Source organism: Paramormyrops kingsleyae, chromosome 21 (genome assembly GCF_048594095.1).
Source record: "Paramormyrops kingsleyae isolate MSU_618 chromosome 21, PKINGS_0.4, whole genome shotgun sequence".
Lineage (NCBI taxonomy): Eukaryota > Metazoa > Chordata > Actinopteri > Osteoglossiformes > Mormyridae > Paramormyrops > Paramormyrops kingsleyae.
This window is the reverse complement of record NC_132817.1, coordinates 13,949,834-13,975,686: the sequence shown is the minus strand read 5'-3', so window position 1 is coordinate 13,975,686 and position 25,853 is coordinate 13,949,834. Positions and strand designations below refer to the sequence as shown.

General features: G+C 44.9%; 1 protein-coding gene across 3 annotated transcripts; it reads right to left on the bottom strand.

Annotated features, from left to right (window-relative positions):
* Positions 1–995: 995 nt before the first annotated feature.
* Positions 996–21,894, bottom strand: nyap2b (neuronal tyrosine-phosphorylated phosphoinositide-3-kinase adaptor 2b). Of its 3 annotated transcripts, none has more exons than XM_023797922.2 (7): positions 21,080–21,894; positions 19,167–19,393; positions 14,292–14,587; positions 11,950–12,921; positions 7,215–8,237; positions 3,880–3,980; positions 996–2,951 (listed from the first exon to the last, which is right to left on the bottom strand). In XM_023797922.2, the coding sequence occupies exons 2-7, from the start codon at positions 19,361–19,363 to the stop codon at positions 2,721–2,723; spliced, it is 2,820 nt and encodes a 939-aa protein (XP_023653690.2). In that variant the 5' UTR covers positions 19,364–19,393; positions 21,080–21,894; the 3' UTR covers positions 996–2,720. The 3 variants fall into 3 exon arrangements, with proteins under 3 accessions (XP_023653690.2, XP_023653692.2, XP_023653691.2); XM_023797924.2 differs by having other exon boundaries at positions 996–2,948; XM_023797923.2 differs by lacking the exon at positions 21,080–21,894 and adding an exon at positions 20,759–20,781.
* Between the last annotated feature and the right edge of the window lie 3,959 nt (positions 21,895–25,853).

The window sequence follows — 25,853 nt, the reverse complement described above, 5'->3', positions numbered from 1 at the left end:
CTGAGGATTGCTTGTGAAACTTTAAAGCAAATTCATTACAGTTCTTTCCAGCAACACTATGGTGGCCCGATAACTAGGATAGCTTGGTGTTTCCTTTAGGAAATTTGCAAGGTATCAGAGAGAATATGTGTATTGTCAGGTTATGGCTGTTTTTTTAGCTGGCAAAGGAAAATCTGGGTTATACATTGAATTGTTTATGTAATCTGGGGCACCATTTAAAAAAACATTATGATTGTATTCCCTGGATGGGGTATTGATATAGTTTTGAGACTGGTCTGCTGTCACTGCAGACACGTTCTCTTCATCACAATAACTTAAAAAGTATTTGATGAATATTTTTCAACTTTGCAGTCTGCAATAAAGATCTGAAATTGATTACATTTTGAGACTAATCACTCCAAAATTGAAGCAGTGCTGCTTAGTGATAGCAGTGAGAGGGGCAATCACAGTCACTTGATGTTGTTAGCAGGATAACTCAAAAAGTGTTTGATTAATCTTTTTCAAACTTTATAGACACACTGTGTGGTTGAATATCTAGATTGGATAAAATTTTGAGAAAAATCACACCAAAACTAAAGCAATGCCACTTAGTAGCAGCAATGGGAAGGCTGACTGCAAATTCACAAAAACATTTTATTTCAATGAAGATCTATGCCTGGTTTCATTAGATGGGGATGTGACAGGGCCAGAATACATTGTTCTTGTTCCAACAACATGTAGTTGATTGAAGTTAATTTGAATAGAATTTGTGTATGTATGTGTGTGTGTTGTGTGTGTGTGTCAATATATAATACTTCTAAACTGAGGGCAATAAACTGGTCATTTTTGTACTGTTTACAATGTATTATTTACAGATCCATCTTTATCTAATCCATCAAACTTCAGAGTAGAAGTGAGGGTTAAAAGCCCTACAGCTGACATATTCAAAACCTAAAATGTAATTTGTAGGAGTCGTGGGCCAGACTCATTGTAGACTCAAATACAAGAAGCAAGCGTGTTTCTGCAATTGCTTGCAGTGAAATTTAGTGCATACTTTATTCCATTAAACTCTGTCATTACTTAGAAACAGTCCTACAATAAGCATACTTTTCCTCACATAATTCATAACATAAAAATAGAACACACAGTGCAATAAGACCAGACCTGTGACATTACTGAGGATCTAGGAATTCTGTACTTCACAAAAAAATATGCTGAACATCATCATATTTAACAATTCACTCCAAAAGCAGACAGTGAATGTGACTGTATGCAACAAAGTATTATGTTTTAAGTGAACTGTGTACAGGTAGAGGGCCCCCTATCAGCTGGAGGTCTCACTGCATGGAGTTAGAGACAGAGCTCTAGTTGAAATCCCCACAGGCCCTTTTATGCTAAGAGGACCTCAACTTCGACACAGATATATGGTAATAGAGCAGCACTAAGCTGCTCCTAGCCTCACCAGTTATAGAGACCTTTAACCCCAAAGGGACTCTAAGCTTTTAGTCACAGTGAACCCCGGTCTCCAAGGCAACGCAAAGGAGTTTCAGTCACAAGAGTCAGAAAGGGGAACTGGTATTTTTCTGGGAATAACAGGTGCAGGAGTTTTCACACAGCCTTGATTTACAGGAGAGTTCTACGGCTTACACATAAACACCCAGCCAGTATGGCAGCCCGTCACCGAAGACACACATCACAACACATATTTGTTCTACATGTTGCCGCTTCCGCAAGTTACAGCCAGTAATTTGGCAGTAACATGATGTCCAACACCAACTAAATATCATTTTTAAATTATAACTAACTTATAAAGGAAGTCAATCAATCAAACTGAGTTCTCTATAACAGATTGCTGGTCCTATATTTAACGACGGGCATATATTCTCTTTGGGGCCTCACAACTGATATGTTTCTCAGTTTTCCAGGGACCTCTGGCCTCACTGCGGGAAATTAATAAGGCCAGGTGGTGTCATATTTATTGCCACTAACAAAGTGCATGCTGGGTAATACTTGAAACACTTTAACTGCTAGTAAAGACAGTGGCAGGTTAATGGAAAATATGATTTTTCTTCTAGAGGAAACGTTCTATGCCTTCTGTGTATAAGGCCAAAAGTCTCACTGCTACCCCTAACACTCCAAGGTGCTTTATTATCATGAACAGTGCTCACAATTATTGCCAAAGGAATGTACATGTGATTTACATACAATTTACATATATTTTATGTAACCTGTTCTAGACTCTCCTTCTCTCTACCTCTCCATGCTGCCAGTCGGACAGCAAGGTGCATGACCCGTGACGAGCGGAGTGTGTCAAGTGTTTAAAGCAGAGTGCCCCATAACCATGGTGAAGTCGTCTCCAGGGACGTCTTCGTAGGGTCCAGACTGTCTCTGCTGCTGACGCCACCCCAGATTACGAAATATATCCACCTGAAATAGTTCTCAGCTCTGATAGTTGGACTTGCTGAATCTGACATCTGCTAAGAAAGACAGCAACAGGCTGACCGAGCCAAACATAAACACCGAAACCAGTTTAAAAACTCTACGATGGGATTAATCTAGACAGTTTCAAAATAGATGACGGTACTATTCAATTATTAAATCAAGTAGGAAAAGTAATATAAACAATAAAAAGAAGATATGATGACATAACTAATCATTAATGCTAATATGCACCATGGGCTATTTCACTGCCCTGATTGGCTGTCACCGTGTACATGTCATTCCTGGGATAGGGCCAGGTCTCAGATGGCAGTGTCCCAGAAGACAGTGGTGTGAGCCGGGTATGGGGGTGGGCTGCACATCTTGGCCCCGGCGCTCTTCTTCCAGCTGGGCAACACTGGCAGACTCTCCTGCTTGCTGAGGCTCTTGTCGGGCCGCTGTCGAGCCCGGATCTCCCTGCACAGGACACGTTTCCTCTCTATGGTCTCCAGCATGGTGCTGTCCCTGCACACCCATGGTAATGATGGCACCTGCTGAGGATACATAGCATTGATATCCCCATGGGCCTAAACCAAGGCTGGGCTGGTGCCCTAAAGCCTGACTTACGGAGCAGGGAATGCAGAGCTTGGTGAATGAACAGCTATTTACTTCGTGCTTTTGTACAGCTGTGGCTTCTCAGTAAATGATATAAGCTGGTACAGTAGTGAGGAAGACGTGCTTCAGGGAAACACAGGCGCTCACAAGTCTCACGGAACAGTAAAACAGGACACAGAGATGGTCCCCAGCACACTGCTCAGTGTATTTATGACTGTTCGGGGGATCTCTGATTTGGTATATCAATGTGTCTTAGAATATAAAGTCTCAGCAATTTTATGCACTGTGTGCCATTCTGCTTTCACTGTGCATGTGCGGGGCCTGTATACGTAAGGATACCTTCTACCAGTCAATGGCAACATTATACATCTTTTAGCATCCATGATCTTGTCAGGGATTTCTTTTGACCGCATACGCTGTGACTCAGACTATTCTGTTTCCAAGACCACAAGCTGTGAAAACACAGGTGTTTGGTAAGGCTTTATTTTATTTTTTATAAAGTTTTGTGGAGAAGTAGGAGTAAAGTGCTGAATAGAAGAAGATGGGATGGAATAAGGTTCTATGTGGTTGCAAGACAGAACTTTAACTGCGTTGCACCAGACGGGGAGAAAGACGGGTGGCATTTTGTGGGGTCACAGTTCCATTGACCTATAGGGCAAACTTTGGGGAAGCACTTGAATCCCTGAATTGGGGAAGGACTGAGATTATTATTTGCATTAAAGAAAGTTTGCTGGTTGCGTGCTGTGGGACACAGGCGACAAATGCCGGCAAGACACGGGGAGGAACTTGGACGCTGAGGACTGACACATGGGCTCACAGGGGTGGGAGGGCAACTGGTGAGACAGAACATAGAAGAGACAGGGGTACCTGGTTATGCGGCTCGGGGGCCTGGCGTTGAGGCGTCCCTGTGGGGGGTGATACGCCTGGCGTGGAGGCAGAGCGGCCCAGCCTAGAAATGACCTTCGTTTCTGTAGAGAGAGAGAGCCCGGGTTGGCCCGGGACATTCTGTCTGTGTCCTCTCCATAGTCAGGGTGGCGTAGCCAATCTAACCCCCATATTAGGTTCACAGAACAACCAGTGTGTCAATTACAGCACCATCACAGCACCTTAAAATGATCGCCTGACACAGGGTTTCTCAACCCAGTCCTCAGGGATCCCCAGATCGTCCACGTTTTGGAGGGAGCAAATCTGGCAGAGAGCTGGGAGGGAGCAAAAACATGGTCTGCATGGGGGTCCCCAAGGGCCTGGTTGAGAAATACTGGCCTAACACACATAGACTGCTAAGAACATACATTTGTCCTGTGTTATGATCTGCCACATAAATGGCCCTTGAAAAGATGTGCTTCATTACAAACAGCATCACAAAAAGTGAAATATATGATGCAGTGTAACAGATATAGCCCAGTATATTCCAATAAATAATTTTGAAGCAGAGTGTATTGTGCAAAAGGAGCATTGCTATGACTAGACACACAGTTCTGCACAATACAGTCATATCCTCCTGAGACCCCACACATTCATTTATGTCCATTGTAGTGGACATTTTGTTTTCGCATCTATCTTTTCACTGATGTAAGGAAACATATGTATTCCTGTTGTACACTAAAGAGGACATGCTGTGAAATTAAAAATAAAAATAAATTTGAAAAAATCTAAATTGTAAGATGTCTTATTTCCCCAAAGACAAATAACCTAAAATTGAAGGACACTTTTTTCCTTGGGTCTCAGGAGGATATATTCTGGTTTAGAGGTTGTAATTGTTTGCATTTATCCATTAATTGTTCCTAAAATGTGGTCTAATCTTCACTTAAGGTCTAATAATAGATAACAGATGCGTTGTGTCAATCAATTTAGGTAGGTACATGCTTACCCAATATTTTATTTAAAAAAAAGCAACATATAAATTAATTATTCAGTCAATCAATATCTTTCCTACATTGACTGCGAATAACACGTAGTTAAACTTGTAGTAAACTTGCAGTCAGGATAATTTGGCCAATGAGGGAGCTTCCTCTGGCAGGTTGCATCGCTTTATCCCCTCCCCCATCCCTCATCATTCCCAGGGTATTCTGGCCAATGAGGGAGCTTCCTCCATCAGATTGCATCGCTTAATCCCGCCCCCCATCCCTCATCATTCCCAGGGTATTCTGGCCAATGAGGGAGCTTCCTACATCAGATTGCATCGCTTAATCCCGCCCCCCATCCCTCATCATTCCCGTATTCTACCGATAACTCTATGCATCATCAGCAAGATGTCACATCTCAGTGGCAAGAAGATAATACTGGTTATGTGTATTTTTATGCCTTGTGTCTTGTTTTGAAATGGTACCTATCCACAAATCTGGTTTGCACAACACCTCTGATAGATAATCAAACAGTCTGTTTAAACAAAAATCACACAGTTATACTTTGTCATATTTATTTTGTTGAAATATCCATGGTCCGAAACAGTATGTGAAATTGCAGGCTGTTGACGTCTGCGGAGTGAGTGATTGGAGTCAGGAGGGGAGGTGGTTTTTGAGGTGCCTATATAAAAGCCTTCAAAGGCTGGTCATGAAATAAACGCTGCCTTTCACAGCTGAGAGCTGGTGATATAATTCATGATTAGAGGGAAGAGCTTTCAGGGGGTCTCAGAAGAAGATGTGCTGAGATTCATTAGGCAGGATTGAAATGATTGGGTCTCTGTCAATCCACAGCCAGATACTATACAAAAGTATTATTTTAGCTCTGCCCTCTAGGGGTGTGAATCCTGCAATGATTGCTGCAAGAGCACAATCCCCATTTTAGGAATTGTGCCAAAGCACCCTAGGGTAACAGATATACACACATTTATAGGAATCTCCTATTATTGCTTAGTGTCTTACACTATATAACACTTAGAGTGGTGATATGGTGAGTTAAACCCATGTTCTCCAAAAAGCTTTGCTGTCTGTCTCAGGTTTCAAAAGACTACCCAGACGTTCCGCAACATTACTGGAACAAAATTCTGTGGTAGATGAGACAAAAGCTGAGTTTATTGCAAAATGCACTTGGTTATGTTTCGTAGAACAAACCCAACTGTGACAGTGTGATGAGAATGCTGGTTTGGGACGTGCTTTAGCGCCTTGTTGACTCGACAGCTTGCAGCCATTGCGGAATCAATGTGCCTTTATCTTAACCCCACTAATATACTGTACCATGACCTGAACAAACTGTGCATGCAGAACATCCCAAAGTACCACTACACTGAAACACTTCTGCAAAGAGGAATAGACCAAACCAGCCACTAACCACTGTGTCGGTTTGATCTAGGGCAGAGGTAGGAAACCCTAATCCTGGACTGCCAGTATTCAGCGAGTTTTCTATCCTGCCTGGTCTCAGATGAACCACATCTGATCTCAGGCAGATAATAACTCTCCAGTTATGATGGAAAACCTGCTGTACACTGGAACTCCAGGATTGTCCATTGACTGCTTTGTTTCCTTGATTGAAAGACACATCCAGGTATTTCACATTAACATTAGTGACGTATGCATGATTATCGGAGACTGACCAATCAGCACACAGAGAGAACTCAGTGCTCAAGTAAAATCCAGGTCCTATTAATTGAAACAGTAGTTTACGAATCCTGTCCTAGCTCAAAGTGTAATCCCTGATGTGGATTATCTGGTCACCCTAGTTTGATCAGCAAGTACAGGAAGTGTTTGATTGAGGTTATTATTGCTAAAGGTTCTACCAGTTGTAAATTATCAGGTTTCACATGCTTTTTCCAGATTATATGGTGATTTTTAAAACAAACTATTCAGTAAAAATGCAAATGTTTGTGTGATGTTAGTTTAAATTGGAATAATTTAAATTGGAATAATTGGAAGATAATTCCAAAGAGTTTGCACACTTTTACTACAGCTGTAGTTCATGGATCAGTTGCAGTATCGAGGGATTAATATAAATATCAGGATATAATCTATATGATACAAGCTATGATATAATCAATTCTAGGCTGAGAGTAGAATCTAGAACAGTTTTTTAACCCGGTTCTCGGGGACCCCCAGATAGTCCAGATCTTTGCTCCTTCACAGCTCCCTGCCAGACACACCGTATGTGGACTGTCTGGGGGGGGGTCCCAGAGGACCGGGTTCAGAAACATTGGTCTAGAAGACAGTTTCCATAATGCTGCATCAGAGTAGCCACATTACAGTAGAAAACTATAATCCTGTTCTCACCTGAGCTGCCGCAGCCTATCATGTGTGTGGGACTGACAGAAGTTTGTCCTAGTCGAGCGGGCGTGGCAGGGGCTGCTTGCTCAGTCACCCCATCCCATTCATGGGTTCTAGAGTTGTCCATACTTCCTCCATTATGACTGGCCCTCTCCTTGCTGTCTGGCCTGGACAAACCCCCCAGGCTATGACAGCTCTTGTCCTTGCTGTCATGTTTAGAGTCTGTGCCATGACAGCTGCTATCTTTGCTGTCATTTATGGAGTCAGTGCCAAGGCTGCTCTTGTCCTTGCTGTCACACCCGGGTAAGGCCTCCATACTGTGGCTGTTCCTGTCCCTGCTGTCCCGCTGGGCTTTAGTGCTGTGGCTGATCTTGTCCTTGCTGTCCCATCTGGCGTCAGTGCCATGTCCAATCTTATCTTTGCTGTCCTTGCTGTCCCGCCGGGCTTCAGTGCTGTGGCTGATCTTGTCCTTGCTGTCCCGCCTGGCGTCAGTGCTATGGCTGATCTTGTCCTTGCTGTCCCGCCTGGCGTCAGTGCTGTGGTTGATATTGTCCTTGCTATCCTGCCTGGCATCAGTGCTGTGGCTGATCTTGTCCTTGCTGTCCCGCCTGGCATCAGTGCTGTGGCTGATCTTGTCCTTGCTGTCCCGCCTGGCATCAGTGCTGTGGCTGATCTTGTCCTTGCTGTCCCGCCTGGCATCAGTGCTGTGGCTGATCTTGTCCTTGCTGTCCCGCCTGGCATCAGTGCTGTGGCTGATCTTGTCCTTGCTGTCCCGCCTGGCATCAGTGCTGTGGCTGATCTTGTCCTTGCTGTCCCGCCTAGTGTCAGTGCCGTGGCTGATCTTGTCCTTGCTGTCCCACCTGGCATCAGTGCTGTGGCTGATCTTGTCCTTGCTGTCCCGCCTAGTGTCAGTGCCGTGGCTGATCTTGTCCTTGCTGTCTCTCCTGGCATCAGTGCCGTGGCTGCTCTTGTCCTTAGTGTCATGTCTTGGAAGAGGTTCTGTGCTGTGGCATCTAACCTTGACTTCAACTGTGGAGAAAAATACATAATAGCACTGCTTGATGATACAAAGAGTATTTTGGCACAATTAATGTCTCCTTGTTTGTTCACTTAAAAATGTGAGAGTGTAAAAGTATGATTATATCCTCAGATGATCCTCAGTGTAAGAAACGAACAGGGTCTTCTGTGTGAGAATGTGACAGGAATGTTGGTGTGAGAATCTGTTTAAATCATCTGTGTGAAAATCTGATTTTCATTATCGAATCTCATTGGCTCTTAGTGCCATATTCTGTATAGATTTTCAGGATGACAGTGTAACTGGATCATCAATGAGTCCGATAGGATCTTCAGGTAGTCTCATTCTCATCATAATGAGAATGATAAAGGATCCTTATGAAAAGAATATGATTGGATCCCAGTGGTGGGCAGGTTTCTGCTAATCAGCTAACCACTGTGAAGCTAACTTTTTCTTTAGCGGATAAGTGTTTCCACTATTTGAAAACCGTTAGTAAATCAATTAGCTTCTGGTAAATTTATTTTCACTGGCTGTAAATCTGCTAACATTTTTTTGCAGGTAAAGTAAACACAGTTTGTCCTTTGTTATGAGCGGTCAAAAACGTTTGTAAATCTTAAAATCACACATATTTGTTCCAGTCTTTTGTGAGTGCGTCTGCGACAGTCAAGTTGGCATGTTCTTGCTTTTATGTGCAAATGCAAGACATGATTGGTCCATAACTTGTTGTATTTAAGGTAGTCTGGGCTATATGTACGTGATCGAAGATAATTACGTTCATTTAAACTGGAGTACCTTGAACTATGTGGAGAATTGTGGAGAATTGGAGTGTGTATCATGAAGCTGGATTTCTTGTTTTGTAACATAACTTGTGGAATTTCAGGTACCTAGTTTAAATGGACCTTATCTTCGTTCACTTACATTTAGCACAGACTACCTTAAATCCAACGAGTTATCCAGCTAAGCAAGAAATCCTGCTTCATGATACAGGCCCCCATTCTGATTGACAGAGCTATAGACCAATAAAGTGCCGAGACCCACTTTCTTGGTTTTGGGTAAACAGCGCCACGTTTGTAGTGTCCAAGAGGCTTCATTGAGGGCAAAATGTCAGTCATGTCATGGAATAGGACTCCTCTGACAAAAACACTTATATCTGGCAAATGGAATATCATTGAAAGAAAAAATTTCCTGGAGACTCTACAGAATCTAACAATCCCCCAGTTGGGTAAGTCCTAAGTATTTCCAAATAATGACTTCAGCCCCGTGGAACTAAAATGCTAAACAGGTTAGAATTTCAGATCTCTTGCTATGTTTTTAAGGGTTTCAAAACCAAACTGAGGCTAAATTCATATAATAAAAGTTAGCCGTTAGCGGTTATCGTTAGTTTCCACTATTTTTTTTTTTTTTTTGCGGTTTATTAGTCTAGTGTTATCAAATTTAACCTTGAAGTTAGCAGATTAGCAGTTATCAAAGCTAACCTTTGGCCCACTGTGCCCACCACTGCTGGACCCCGAGGTTCAGAATCTGACGTCATCCTTTGTGTCAGAATCTGATGGTATCCTCAGTGTGAGAATATGATTGGATCATCGATTTGTTTCACAAGATCAATGTGAGAATGTGATCAAATCTTCTGTGAATTTGAACGGATTTTCATTGTTGGGTTAGATGAGAGTATCATCAGTGTGAGAATGTGACTGGATCATTATTTTGACAGCATAATTTAATCCTTGGTTTGTCTTACTTGATCCTCATAATCCAAACAATGACAACCTTAAACCCTAACCAGTTCTAATCTTAATCATAAGTAACCAAGCAAAATACAAAACTTTTGACATTTTTAGTTTTTTGATTGCAGCCGCAGGCTTTTATAAAATTGAGTTGTCCCACAACATCAAAATAACAGTTTTCCCACAATATAATATGCACGCAACACACACACACACAGGTTTCTAATTATATCTTTGTGAGGACTCTCCATTCATTTCTATGGGGAAAACTCTAATCACACCATGACAACCTTAACCCCTACCCAGCCCTAACTTTAACCATAAGTAACCAAACAAAATATGAGACTTTTGGCAGTTTTAGTTTTTCGATTCAATTCACAGATGTTTGTGGGGACCTGAAAAATGGTCGCCACAATGTCAAAAATAGTTTTTATTAACACTCTGATGGACATCCTGTAAGACTCTCAGTGAGTCTTACGGGATCCTGATTGCGGAACTGGATCCTCAGTAATCCTTATAGGAGAAAGCATGTGGGAATACAATGCCAATATCACATGATTCAGTGTGAAAAGAAGAAGCTCTTGAATTAACATGGCTTTTTTAATCTATTGGCCTGCTTTCAAAACACCCACTGTCTTATAAAACAGGGTTATAAAAGACTTCTTTTCTGAATCCGCAATCTCTCACAGCCAGGTAATCAGAGAAGGCCTGCTTTTTGACTGGACCACCTACTCACCATGAGTCATGTTGCCATTCTGTTGCTGTGGCTGTCAAAACATGCTTTACATATGCCCTGCTGTCCTAGAGATTGTGACAGGTGCACAAAAAGATTCTTGTACAAAGAGGAGACGAGGGACATAACCTACTTTGCTATTTATTTCTATTTTGTTCATTCATTCTATCCCTGTCAGGCAATAGTTACTGGACTAGACATTAGAAATTGTATAAATTCAGAGTGCATTTCACCCAAAGCTTACTTACACCTTAAAACCCCACCCAAGTACACACACAATGCCAGCAGCAATGATTCACAGGGACTGAATCTGGCTACATTTAGCATCTTCAGCATTGTGACTGCTGTATATTTTTAAGACTTTTGTTTAGGTGTATATTTATTTTATTTACTGTATTTTAAAATGTTTGCTTGCAGAGCCAGGTCTATCTGTCTGCATCTTCGTACCAAGTAAACAAAGCATGTTTATGCTTGGAAAATAAGCCTTGGTTCTTGGGTCCATACAGTAACTATAAATATAATGGTTTGCATAAAAAAAATCATGCATGATCCCAGCACGCACTCGCACAAACACTAGGTGTAAAGGATGCTACTGATTTACTCAATATTCTATACTGAGAGCCAAGAATTAGTATAGATGAGTATTGTAGCATTCGCTATAATGCAGGGCTCTCAGGTTTCATCAAAAGTTTGGAATGAGATTGCATCTGTTAGGGGTACAGCCTGTGTCTCACGCTCAATGCATGACACTTGAGAGCCCTGCCTACTGCATTCATCTTGCTCAGATATTGCTCTGCCACTTCCACCTTGTCTGTGCTCCATATGTGTGCGCATCCATGTAATAACGTGCTTGCAGCGGAATCACATGCAACAAATGCTATTGTCTGATTCGCCTGGTAGGTGGCCATTAACTCTGTCTAACTCGATCAGGTTCAGCTATGAACTTGGCGGACAACTCCACTCTGTATGCCTGTGCCTCGTCCATTAATTCTGTATAACGAGACACCTTGGTGGGTATTATCCCTTCGGTCTCAGCATGTGAGCGTGTGAACTGGTTGAAATGCGTGTATCTCATGGTCCATGCATGAGACTTGAGAGCCCTGATAATGACAGCAGCTGCTAGCTTTGAGCACTACATTTTAGCACTAGATTTTAGCACTAGATTTTAGCACTAGCTTTTAGCACTAGATTTTAGCACTAGCTTTTAGCACTAGATTTTAGCACTAGCTTTTAGCTGAACTAACTGCTCCGGATGGTGTACATCCTCACCCTCTGCTGGCTCCTTGGACTTGCGGCTGCTGGAGGACTTCTTCAGCATGTTCCTCCCAGTGGTGAACAGGTTGGTCAGCTCATCTAGCGGACTAGTGGGCGTGCGAGCGCGGCACACGTTCTGCACAGAGCCATGGGAGCCAGAGCTGGACAGCCGAGATCCCTCCTGGGACACCGCCTTCCCGCCGGTGGCCACAGCGGAGGCGCTGCGGGGAAGTCCCCCCCCAGTCAGCGCCTCGTAGGGAGGTGGCCGCTTCAGGCTGAGCGGCGTGAGTGAGCGACCCATGCTGACGGGGGAGGGGCAGGCCGAGTGGCTGCGAGGGTAGCCATGGGCGGAGGACTTGTACAGGGTGGAGGGTAGGGGGGGTGCGGAGGAGCGGCCGGAGGCCGTAATGGTGTGCGTGGCGGGGAGCTCCCTGTCCGAGGTGCCTGGAGACTTGCTGTAGGATGCGTTCTCCAGCATGGGCAGCTTGGTGACTTCCAGGGGTGTCAGAGGCGATTCGTCTGAGTTGGGGGAGCACTGGGCAGGGGCAGGTGGGAATACAAGCAGCGGGGGGCGGTGGCTCAGCAGGTTGGGGAAAGGGGCAGGGATGCGTGTCGGCTCCGTTTCTGGGATGGTGAGCGTGGAGCACTGTGGCGACGTGCTTAGGTGCTCACCCCTGGAGTCCTGACCCAGGTCATCAGAAGCTGGGTACTTCATCTCCTCATAGACCGCTTCGCCCTCGTCCTCCTCATCCCGCTGAAAGTCCCTCAGGATGTTGCCGACCATCTCGATGTAAACAGGCTCATCCTCATCTGAATCCCGCGTTGGGCTGTGGGTCTGTGAGCAGGACTGTCCAGCTCTGGAAGCCTTGCTGGTCCCATGGTTCCTGATGAATGACTCATCAAACGACGTGCTCAGCTGGGTGCTGGGGTTCCTCTTGGGCTTGGGAGGTGGGACCCTCCTGAAGTCTTCACTGCAGGGCCTTGAGGCTGTGTGATCAAGACATGGGCCATGTCATTCTTAATAGTGTCAAAAACGCCCTTTCCTCTAGAGCACTGTTCCCTGATCTGGTCCTCAGGAACCAACAGACAGTCCACATTATTTGCTGTTAAAAATGTGGAGCATCTGGCAGGGAGCTGGGAGGGAACAGAAACGTGGACCGTTTCTAGGTCCCCAAGGACCAGGTTCTAGAGGGATTGTCCCTGAAGGTCGCTCACAACACGTTCAAATGTATAGAAACTTTAATGTCCCAAGCATCAATCACAGGGTCACATCTTTTATGAGAAACTTCAGACTGTCGGAGTTCTCAAAAGAAGTATTGTAGTTGAATCATTCAATCACAAGGAGGCCCTGGATCAGTACTATAGAGATAACCTTTAAAGTATCCTTTCTTTGCTCAGGGGGGTGTCTTTGTTGGGGGAAGGGGGAGGACAATGACCTTGTCCCCTGAGCAGCCAAGCAGGATTCAAACGAACATGCCTAGCTACATCGTCCTGGGCTCGGCTGATATGTGTGAAGGGCAAACATGAAGGTGCCCAGGAAGGCTTGATAAACGCAGGGCTGCACGGGAAACCCTGTTAGCACTGACAGTGGGGGAGGGGTGCTTGTGGAGCAGAGGGCCCGGGGGCTCTGAGTCACGTGACATCAGCTTCGCATCTTGAGCTGTTTCAGCTCTGCTGAGCACACCCCGCCCCCCCCCCATGCCCACCTGCTCCATGGATGCACAATCTGGGTCAGTCGCTCTGCATGAATGGATTTTGGGCTGGCTGATAACCACTGCTCACGCGTTCTCTCTCGGTCGGCAGCCCCGCCCACCACTGAGTAGTGAGGGATGTGATTGGTTGTACTGTGGCAGGCCTCTGTGTGTATGGGGGGGCTGTTTTTGTGTTGGTTGCTGTGCCTCTCTGGAAGATGGAAGAGCCTCTGACTCTGGCTGCGAGACTTAGGCGGGTTTGTCACCACGGCCCTCATGGACTAGGGATCTCAGCTTCCTTTGGAAAATCTACCATGCTGGAAAATGCGAGCTGCCTGACAGCTCTATTCAATTGGCCTCTGGTGGGGGCAGTCCTCCCCCCAGGGGGGCACACTTTCCATTCGAGGAAGCAGCCAATGACTTCATCCTACTGAATGCTCTAAAAATAGACCCCAGCAGCAAATCCCAAATACACATCGCTGCAGTGAGCAGCCAGCAGAGGAGATGAGGAGGGGAGGGGGATGTGAGAGACACATGGGTAATCATCGCAGGCTCCCCAGGCACTGGCTGCCTGTCGTTCTCACTGTAAAAGCAGCAGCCATGTTCCTTATGAGAACCTAAGAGAACGGATACGGCCCCACGGTCAGATGTCATGCGTAGACTCACCCTCGTGTTTCTCCTGCTCTTTCCATGGTTTGCCCAAGTATGGCCCCATGTTAACCGTCTCTGAAGAAATGCTGAGCTTGGTGTTAGGGTCCCTTTTGGGCTTCGGGGGCGGCTGCTTGCGCGAGCTTGGGCTGGTGTCCTCATCGCTGCCTCCGACCGAGTGCAGAGACTGGGAACGTACGGAGAAGCCTGCCCCACGGGCAAGGCCCAGCCGGTCCTGGGGTGCCGGCATAGTCATGAAGCCCATGTGGAAGTGCTTCCCTGTGTACCTGACTTCTGAAACCAGTGCCCTGGTCCTAGGGAAGGAAGGAGGACACATTCCTTAGGAGGATGGAGAGAAAGTGACACTCTGTGCAATGAGTCAAGGGGGTGGGCAGGACAAAGGACCAACAATGCAAGAGACGAAGGTGATGGAGAGGACACCCTACCCACAATGCAATGTGCTACAGAAGTGGGCAAGACATGATACCGGCAATATTACAAGGAGTAGACAAGACACCATACCCACAATACAATGAGGCAGGGGAGTAGGAAGGACATGACGTGACAATAATGTGACAGGGCAGGGTGGTGGAAAGGATACCATACTCACAATGCAATGGGGCAGGCGGATGGAGAGGACATCATACCCACAATGCAATGGGGCAGGGGGGTGGAGAGGACACCATACCCACAATGCAATGGGGCAGGGGGATGGAGAGGACATCATACCCACAATGCAATGGGGCAGGGGGATGGAGAGGACACCATATCCACAATGCAATGGGGCAGGCGGATGGAGAGGACACCATATCCACAATGCAATGGGGCAGGGGGATGGAGAGGACATCATACCCACAATGCAATGGAGCAGGGGGATGGAGAGGACATCATACCCACAATGCAATGTGGTAGGGAGGTGGGAACGATGTGATACTAACAGTACACAAGGGAACAGAGATGAAGATGCAACATTAGCACTGGGAGAAGGGAAAGCGGGTGGTGGAAATAAGCTAGTTTTCAGTAAATGGAGTATTCATTCCATCTTCTTTATGCTGCTGGTGCCAGCGGACATGCTTGCTTAGCTCACTGTGGCACTTCTGCCCAAGAAAAGCAGAAGCTTTCTCACACTCCCTCTGCTCCATGGTGTGAGCTGCCGTGGCAACAAGCCTGTTGGGGGGAGGGGCGCTGTGAGAGTGCAATACGTGGCTGTACTATCAGCTAACAATCCCAGGAAGACTGACTCCAGCAGACACACCGCTCAGTGTTTAGACACTGGTCTGAGGCCAGTGCAGTCTCCCAGTCCAGTGGAATATGACAACCTCCTGGTGTTTATATATGTAACTCTCACGTGATTCTGTCCTCTGTGTTCTCCAATTGCAAACCTGGCAGATTTAAATGTTTCTGCAATATACTCTATGAATGAGAATAAGCCATATACATTCCTACTGAATTGGTTGTATGAGTAGATTTTGTGCAAAACAGCATGTAAACAAGTGAACGGCGCCCACTGAAGAGTCACTGCGAAGATGGATATATATTGCTGCGGGCTAATTTTAGCTGGGTTACACAACAAAAGTCATCCTCTTTGGTCATTGCAGATTGTGAAAGATGTACAGACCGCGAAAATGCACATGTAACTATCCATTGTTTAACCTTTAGCAGAAGTTATTCTCTTTAGACTTTCTCCAATAGGCCTATTTAGATCACATGATGCTTCTCAACTTCTGTCGCCGCATTTGAGTTTGGTTCTGGTGTTTAACCTGGACCCGGTTCTGCTCCTGGCAGCCGAGCTAGATTCTGTCTCTTTCAGGTGCCAGGTCCTGCCTGCGGGAGCCTGTTTCTCGGTCACAGCCTGATTGTAGCATTGAGTCTAGACCCGTTTTTTGGCGCTGCCTTCATGCCTCGTGCTGCTGACAGAGCGAGGATGTTTGACCCCCCCCCCCCCCCAGCTGCATGTAGGAGGAGTGTTTCATGGCTGATTTCTGCCTAGCAACAGGGCCTCCCAGAAACCAGACACAAAGCCTGCTGCCGCTAACCATCACGCGGAGGCACAGTGATGGCCCCCTCCCCCCGACCCCCCCCGCTCTTCCCTCTCGCATCAGCCCCGCCTGCTTTGGGGATCCCCAGACACATCCCACGAAGCATGTGAGCGTGGAGGACGGCCCACACCAGCCTAGAAATGGCCTGCTGAGCCAGGAGGCGTAGAACGAAAACATCAGTAATAACTCATCCACGTCACTCCTGTTTCCAACACGCTGCATTTAAACCCTTAATCAGTAGAACTTGCTTAACACAATGTTTAAATCAAAATCCCAAGTAGTCTCTATAATAAAGCACAGTCATTCCCCAGGTGAAGAACATCCAACTTACATACAATTCATACTTACTGCCATAAAGCCTGTTAAAAACGTGAGTTAAACACAATGGTTCATAATTTCACTACTTTGTGAAGCCAATTGAAAACATTGCGTGACTTCAGCAGTTTGTTGGCTCGAAGAACAGTACAGTACTGTATGTAGTTACTTATTACTGTATTATTAGTTTTATGTACTGTATAATTATGTTTAAGATGCTTTTGTGTATTTGGAAGTGTTTCTTAAGTGTTTTATATGCACAGAAAGGTGAAGTATATATAATGTACTAAGACAAACATTCAACTAACTGACACTGAATAATAACTATATGTAACTGTTCCAGCTCACCTAAAAATGAAATTTAGCTTGATTTTTGTAGTTTGATTTCTACTGAGGTGCACATCGGTCTATGGTATAGGGTATGGAACTGGCTGTGTGGCTACCTATGGTGTAGATTCTACACAGAGGTATAAAACAGGCTTTAGGGAATGGATCTCATTTGTAACCTGGGGACTGCCTGTATAGACATTTCATTAGAACCTGTAAAGAAAGATCTAGTCTCCCTTTTATATAGTTGCTGGCTATATATGAACTTGTCTGGTGTTACTGGTCTCACACAGGTTTCATACAGGTCGTCTGGGCCATGAGCTGACCTTGTGCGTACTGCAATGAGTAGCCCACACTCTCATCCTCAGTAGAATTTGGGGGTCAGAGTTTTGGGACAGCAGAAGGGAAACCTCACGCTGAATTCACAGCTTGCTGCCTGGTCTGTGATGTGTCAGTGGCTTGCAGAAGACGGGCCAGCTCTTTAACCAGCTCTCGCATCAGTGTATGACCCTGTTTTGTAGTTCTCCAGGATGCCGTGTGTGGGTATGCTTTTGTGTGAGGCAGAAAAGGCAGGTTTTGCAATTGGAACGACTGTAAAGATAATCCTGCTGAAACCGGTTTATTTGCATGTGCTTCCCAACCGGCGCTCGGTTAACCGGCACAGTTTCGCACCACATTACTGAAAGCTGCCGCCTTCTCAAGGGAAACAAGAAAGATGCCGGTTCAGTGAAAGTGAAGCCTGCCACTGCTGTGGCCTGGATGGTTGCCGGCTGGAATTTGGGCTCTTTGCACAGAGAAACAGCTGAAGTCTGAAGGCAATCGGCGCTTTAGTAAACTGTCATTTGAGGGAGCCTGTAACACGGCAAGTGAAAATGCAAGGGACTAACTGCAACACAGTAAGGATTGTGCAGCAAAACTGTGCAACAGGAAACGGCATTAAATGCTTTTATAGGATAGTGCAAGATAAAATGCATTAAAATGCTGTACTAGGACAGTGCAGCAATACACTGCACTAGGAACTGCATTAAAATACTGTACCAGGACTGTGCAGCATAACATTGTATTAGGAAAGCACATTAAAAAGCTGTATTAGGACAGTGCAGCATAACACTGCACTAGGAAACTGCATTAAATGCTTTGCTAGGACTGTGCAGCATAATACTCTACTTGGAAACTGCATTAAACGCTTTACAAGGTCTGTGCAGCATAACACTGCACTAGGAAATGGCATTAAATGCTTTACTAGGCCTATGCAGCATAACACTGCATTAGGAAACTATATTAAATGCTTTCCCCGGACTGTGCAGCAGAACATTGCACTAGGGACTGCATTAAAATGCTTTATACCAGATACCCCACCAGAATCTAATATTGGCACAGTGCACATGCTTTTGCATTTTACCCTTTCACTTAGACATGCTCCCTGGTTTTACAGTATACACTGCTCTAAAATCACCCACTGAATGCAATGCACCAAGATTGTGTGAGATGGTGACTGTTCCAGTGGGAGGGCATTCTACAGGAAGACCCTCCCCCTTCTACAGCACCAGAGGGATTTCATTGGCTTGCAGCTTCTCCAGCTGTCACCAGGCAGAAATCAGGTCCTGCCTGGAAGCTCTTCACACTTAATCTCAGTTTTTTTCTCCCCCTCCACTGGGGTTGTCTCATTGACCTACTTATGGTCTTCCTGAAATATCTAGCCATTGCTCTGTCCCTCTGCCTTTAGCTTGTCTTTAGCTGAAGTTTGACAGTAGAGAAGTAGCTCATGTGTAGTGAGCTATCATGTCGGTTTTGGGAGGTCTTCTGCATTTGCATGGAAAGCTCCTACTGCTGTGAGCTGTGTCATCAAGTTGATATATTTTGTGTCTGTGTATTTAAGCATGTATCAGCTGAAGCAGAGCCCATGCAGCAGAGATACGCAGGATCCATATTCCAAAACCATCCCTTATGCCTGGAAAATTGTGCTCAACTCTGCATCTCCTGTAGAAAACTGACATGAAGAGTATTGGGAGGAGAGGCCAAGCTGACCAGGGCTGGGCCCTTTTTGCAATTGAATGCCTTTTTCCAGCCGGGTTTCACTGATCTGGATTCTGTGCTGTGCTGTACTGGGCTACAGTAATTGGAGGGATGAGGGGTTCAGCTCGGACTGGGAATGAGCACTTAAATCTGCTGTTTTGTTGGGCTGGTCGAGATAAACTCCGACTCTGCCTACCTTTCAGTGCTTTGTTGTGTCCGCTTCTTTTCACTTTTCTCTTGAAGGTATGTCCAGTTCGTCTCATTCCTCACGCGGTCGCTTTCGCGAGCGATGTCCGAGGCATTCTGGATGACCAAACTGTCATAGGCAATCAGTCCGCTGTCCTCAACGTACTGTAAGAATCTCTGAGTAGATTCCTTGCCCTTCACGTTCATTGTCCCTCAAAGGCACCTGGATGCTGTTTTCTGTACCAAAATAAAAGACAAACGAGGGTCATGTGATCAATATAAATACATTTGGTGTAAGCTTTAAAGTAATGTGTGAATGCGCAATAGGTCATCTGCTCAGTTGGCCAAATGTTGCATCTTCTCACAAGTACAGACAGTTTTAAAACTCAGCAGTGCAGTTGAGCTCTGTACACATGTACAGTACTGTATAAAATTCAAGGCAAAGAATATGATGTTTATATGGTTTTAATGTTGGTGTAAATCTATGTCAGAATGTGCCAGCTTAACCATTTCAAAGCCTTCCTAAAATCACCCAGTATTTGCAGCAACCGCCCAATACACTGATGCATTTTTTTTGACTCGACCACTAGCAAACCTCATATAGCTAATCAATCAGTCAATGAGTCATTTGGCCAATTAAGATAATTAATTAAATGAGCTGATGGTGATTTAACAAATACATGGAATCGCTCAGGTGCCCATAAGGAGAGGTTTGGTAACTTAAGTGTTCATCTATCCATCCAACAAGACATCAGCAACTTTTTGGAGAACAGAAGAAATGCTTCTTTATCTTCTTGTGTCACTGTTAATTGGCATATGTTCTAATGTTATTTTCCCCTCAAATATACACCTACTACACAGATAAGCAGCCTTAAACAATTTCTTTGACAGCCTAACACTTTTGCACAGTACTGTATGCGTCCAGCTGTTAACCATCTAGCACAGTAGTAACACTGGGCTCAACGTAAATTATGAACTGCTCCTTAACCTCATCGAGGATTAGTGATGTCACTTTGTATTAAATCACAGCGAATGTGGTGCCACAGTGAAAGATGTCTGCTGACGGAGAAAGCACGCCTATGTGTCACACTGTAAGGCACAGCCGCTGTGCAAGGTGTGCTGGGTGACAGCGATGTAGTATGTAGCGTATGCAGCAGGGGGTCTGCAGTGAGAGTAGCTGCAATGTCACAAGGGAAAATTCCTCTGGGGCTATAAACCGAGTCAAAGCGTAACAGACTAGCAGATAGTCACTGAGTTCCAGAGGCTTTGACCTGGGTCCAGTAGCATTAAGTATACTGACAGTTGCAGCACAATTCATGATGTGTACCCCAGGCTGTGAGAGAGTGTGTGTCTGTGTGGGTGTGTAATTGTGTCAGCTTGTGCATGTGTGTGTCCTGGGGGCATAAGGAGAAAAATGCTGGAATCCTGCCTGGCCACCATCACACAGCTAAATAGGCTGTTTTCTGCCATGCAGAGAGTAGATCTGTCAGGATGCCTGGTCTGTGTGCTTCTGTTTGTGTGTTTATGTGCCCGATGCTCTACTATTCACATGCTCTCCAAAAATCTGCTCTTGCTGCAGCACTGAGCTTCTCCCACACTAACCCTTTCAGTTATCCTCCTATTTGCAGGGGACTGAATTCTCCCGGGACTGAAAGTCATCTTGTTTATCTCGTTGCTTTCCCCTCAGCACCACTCCAACCTCAAATTTACCACATGCAGAGAAGAAATGGAAAAAGCAAATGACCCACGTAACCAGGCAACCATAACCCACAAACATGGCACAGTGAACTGGATGTAAATATGGCATGCACATGTGCCTCACATGAATTATTGCAGGATTTATAAAGTGAGATTGGTATTGTTGGATTGAGAGCATTACCAAAAAAGAGGCAATATTCCCAATATTCCAGGAATTATACTCACCGAGGGAGCAAACTCCCAGCTTGATATCATCAATCCTGAGCTTCTTACTAGGGTGAGAAGTGTGTAATGTTTCCTGACAGAAGACGTTTCCTCCCCTGCCCCTCAGAAAGGTGTTGGAGTTCTCAGATCCAGGCCAGCAGGACCCAATAGGATGGGTTCTGTTCGCAGTGTGGGTCCTGAGGGTGAAGGAGAGACATCGCCACGGTGATGCTCTCTCGCCCGCAGCTCCTGCGCCCAGGCACTGCCGCCGGGCACATCGGCACGGGGGCCACTCAGAGTCCTGTGGGGCTGGGGACCACCATGTCCGCTCCATCCAACATCCTGCTCGCACCTTGTTTGCAAGCCCGGCTGCTTTGCGGCTCGTTAGCGGGATGCTGAGTGGTGAACCGGGAAACAAAAGAAGTGGTCTCCCCCTGCAGAGGCGTTCAGCAGCGCAGGGGGTCCGGACTTGTGTCTGCCCTCCCTGCGATGTCTCACACGTTCAGAACCACAGAAGTTACACACTCATGTCTGCTTTCCCTGCGGTGTCTCACACGTTCAGAACCTCGGATGGTAACGACTCGCTTTTGCTGTCCCTACAATGCCTCACACGTTCAGCACCACGGACAGTATAAGCTCCGGTCTGCTCTCCCTGCGATCTTCAGCACCATGGACAGTGCCAGGCTTGTCCTTGCTCTTCCAGCAATGCTTCCGACGTCTCGCACCACGGACAGCTTGATGGAAAGGGTGAGCGGGGGCGGGGGGGGGTGGGTGCAGTCCTACACCCCAACTCTCCCAGGGGTGTGAACTCCTTACAAACAGCCTCTCACCGTGGCAACCCCTTGGCTCACACTCTGTCAGTCTGCTGCCGCGCTTCTGCAGCTTGTTTGTGCATGAATGCTCCGCCCCTAGCCCCAGAAACAGCCAATAGGAGGACAGAAAAAGGGGAGTGTGCATGTGTGTATGTGTGTGTGTGATTGTGGTTAGCGGATGCATTAGAAACATCACAGCTAGGAACCTCTAATCACCAGCCTGCTTCTCAAGGTGTGACCAGGTGACATAAGCACAGCAAACCCAGGAACAGTGGTGCTGTCTGCGGCTCAGGGAAAAGCACACTCATGCATATTCATGTTCTCTTTCTTTTGAATTTTGATTAACACATTAATGGATGTTTCGATGGACTTTGAGAGGGATAAAAAGCTGAGGACTAGCTAACATATGCACGTGTTCTATCTACACGCAGTTCTGTATGCCTACATGTCAGAGTAAGGATGAATGTGTCTGTGTTCATGGTATCCAGCTTGGAGGTCTGTAGTGCCCCCCAGTGGTATTTTATCTGGACAAATTATCAGTTTATGACAGGATTGTAGTCAATGATCAGCAAAGAAACATGCAGAATGTTTAAGACAGTTAAGGCATCACTGAAGCTTGAGGGTCCACAAGCTACACGCTGATGTCATGCCTGACCCAAGCTGTTCCTTGGCAATCCTCTAGCTCATGGGAAAAGATGAGCTTCTGGCCTTCTCGCACTGTTCACTAGGGTGGGGTCCTGGCTGTGCCCACCAGAGAGCCAGCAGGGCATCTGCAAGGTAAACACTTGAATGTCAAATCTGGGTTCCCATACAAATTATTTTCACATTGTAGTAGAGCATTTGGTAACGCTTTTACTTGATAGGGCACAAATAATATAGTATTATGCTACTACTTATGTATTAATTAACCATACACTTTTTTACAAGTTTTACATACTGATCTCATGTTAATTCATCTTTAATTAACCATGACACATGATTTATCCCAAGCAGTTACTATATTTGTTACTATATCTGTTAACTCTGTAAACCATTGTGAACTACTGAAGGAACAAGTCATGAATAACACATGTGACATACTGATCTCATGGTTGTTCATCATTAATGAATTGACATCTTTTGTTTCAAGTAGTGACAATATTTTTGGTCGAGATTTGTTCATGATTACTACTTCAGTAGTATTCGAGTTATTACTAAGTATTCCTTGCCCCATCAAGTAATGTGTTGCTGAGTAATTGAAAATTTCAATATGGACAGGTATGTAATAGGCAGAATAGGCAGCTACCAATGTTACAGATTGTTTTTTTTGTGCATTGATCCATCCATTCCTCAAAATAATTTAAAAATGTTATTCGTTTCACTGTCTGATCCTCTTGACATTGCTAATCATTATTGTTCTGGACAGTCCTGGTGCCCTAGGCAAACATCACCACTGGCTCCCCCTTTCTGAGACCAAATGAAATCAACTGGCAAGTCAGCTCCCCCTGGTGGCCACCTATATCACCTACAGGACTGTCCAGCCCAGGTTCTAGAAACCTCCCCAAGGAGGTAAAACACGTATTACAAGACTACGACCCTGAACCCATACTGCAGTAAGCACTCCGCTAATCCATCCATTTTCTGTAACCACTTGTCTTATTCAGGGTGAAGTGGAGTCTGGAGCCTATTGCGGAAGCACAAGACAGGGAACAACCCAGGATAGGGCACCAACCCGTTGCAGGGCACACTCACACACCATTCGCTCACACATGCACGCCTACAGGCAATTTGGCTACTCCAATTAGCCTCAGCATGCTTTTGGACTGTGGGAGAAACCGGAGTACCTAGAGGAAACCCCACGACAACAACATGCAAAATCCACACACATGGAACCCTGGCATGGAACTCAAACCCTGGTCCCAGGGCTGTGAAGTGATGGTGCTAACCGCTGTACCAACGTGCCACCGTGCTCCACCAATCCAATCTATATATTCCATGGCACACACTATAAGAATGACCAGCCTACAATATCTGTGATGCAGTGCAGGAATTGGCAGTGTTCACACCCTGTAAGGGGAGGATGTCAGAAGACCTGATTGGATCCCAAAAGTCATATGCTCCTGGAACTGGCCAGTTTTGGTCAATATGACATTTCTATAAATTTTTGAACATAGTTATTTCACATGTTCTAGAGAAGTAGAGCAGAAATTTCTAGAATCTCTCAGCAATGAATCTGGGGAAAGTCACATGCCTCTTCATACATTATGTATACACTGGTGTGTTTTTTGTTTCACGTCCAAAAACCACAGTCTACACTTCAGTCGGTCAGTTGTATCCCCACATATCCAAATGAGGATTTTAACATACTTTGGCCTCCATTTTTTGTAGTTACTAACATAGCTGATCCTTTTCCTGCCTAAATCCCTGTCCTCTAGAAACATAACCCTCCCCCACAGCATTTAAGGGTATCTCACAATCATGTTTAAATGTAAAACCATGCCTGGTATTCAGTTTTTCTGAGGAGTCATGATAAAACAGATGAGATGCCGGGGATTGGAGATATGTAAGCATCAGACTGCCATCTATTGGTTGCTTTGTTGTATTGCGTGGTGCTCCTTTATTGGTTGCCTAATACATCAGCTAATTGATGCTGTATCCCTATTTTCTCCAAAGCAATCCCTAAATAGCCCTTATTTTGAAAGCAAATTATCACTCTTCAAAGGAGGGATTATGTTAATTGCTCTCTAATCAAATAATTTACCTATTTTGCAATGTTACGTGACTGATTCCAAATTGCCAGATCCTAATTATCAGATTGATTGACTGAACATAGTTGTCACTTGTGTGCCTTCGCAAAGTGGACTGCATAGTGTACGAACCTGTCTCACATGCAGATCATAACTTGCAATGAAATTGTTTTAATAGTAGGAGAAATAATGGCTGACCTGTCAGCCTTCAAGCTGCAACTGTTTAGTAATCAATCTCATGTTGTCTATGCTATAAATCATAACTTTGCCCCAGTTCATGTGTCTTTGTGAAATCAGAGGTTAATTACATGAGGAAAGGCCCAAAGTGGCTCAGACTGTAATCACCCAGAGCGCGGCCCAGCGTGGCTCCAAATGAGATGTTAATCACTTGTAGTGAGAATTCTATTTCTTTATTTTTTCAAAATACAAGAACTTTAATTATTAGCATACCAGTACAGTCATTTGTGTCTCATTGATCAATTCAATTCAATTTTGCATAGCACATTTTCAGAACATTACATCGTCTCAAAGCACTTTACAGCATCCCTGCCCAAAGCCCACAGTGAGCAAGCCAGACAGTGGCAAAGGAAAAACTACCTAGAAGGAAGAAACCTTAGGAGCAACCAGACTCAAATGGGGAGCCCATCAATATGATACAGGATATTTGAAACTTAACAGCCCTCTATTAATGCATGGTGACTTAAAGATGGACATTAATAACGTTATTGATAGATACTGGAATCAAGAACAAGCTAGAGGTGCCTTCATTAGGTGTAGATGTAAGTGGTTTGAGGAAGGAAGGAAAAAAAAACAAATATTTTTTTGGATTGGAAAAGAGAAATGCTGAACTTGTTATAAGTAAATTAAAGGTTAATGGTAAAATAATTGATGAGCACAAAGCAATATCTCATCATGTCACTCAATTCAATCAAAGATTATACTCTTCAACCTATATAAATTCATGTATTAACTCTTTCTTAGACAAAATTGCATTGTATACCAATAAAATTGACAGAGAATTTAGAGACTTGTGTGATGGAGAAATATCTTTGTCTGAAATTGTTGAATGCATCAAATGTCTTAAAGACAACAAATTCCCAGGTACTGATGGTTTTACTGGGGAATTATATAAGACTTTTGTATTTAAACTGGCTCCATTTTAACTAGAAATGTTTAAGGAATCTCTCTGAAAGGGCGAATGTCCAACTACATTAAGACAAGGGATAATAACATTACTTCCTAAAACCAACAAAGATA

What these genes read in the sequence shown, in the direction of transcription:
- nyap2b (XM_023797922.2), bottom strand. Translation starts at nt 19,363, where the DNA reads ATGAACGTGAAGGGCAAGGAATCTACTCAGAGATTCTTACAGTACGTT. An exon ending in GTCCAAGGAGCCAGCAGAGG is followed by an intron (nt 8,238 to 11,949) that starts GTGAGGATGTAC and finishes TTTTCTCCACAG; the next exon opens with TTGAAGTCAAGGTTAGATGC. An exon ending in CCCCCGAGCCGCATAACCAG is followed by an intron (nt 2,952 to 3,879) that starts GTACCCCTGTCT and finishes ATGTATCCTCAG; the next exon opens with CAGGTGCCATCATTACCATG.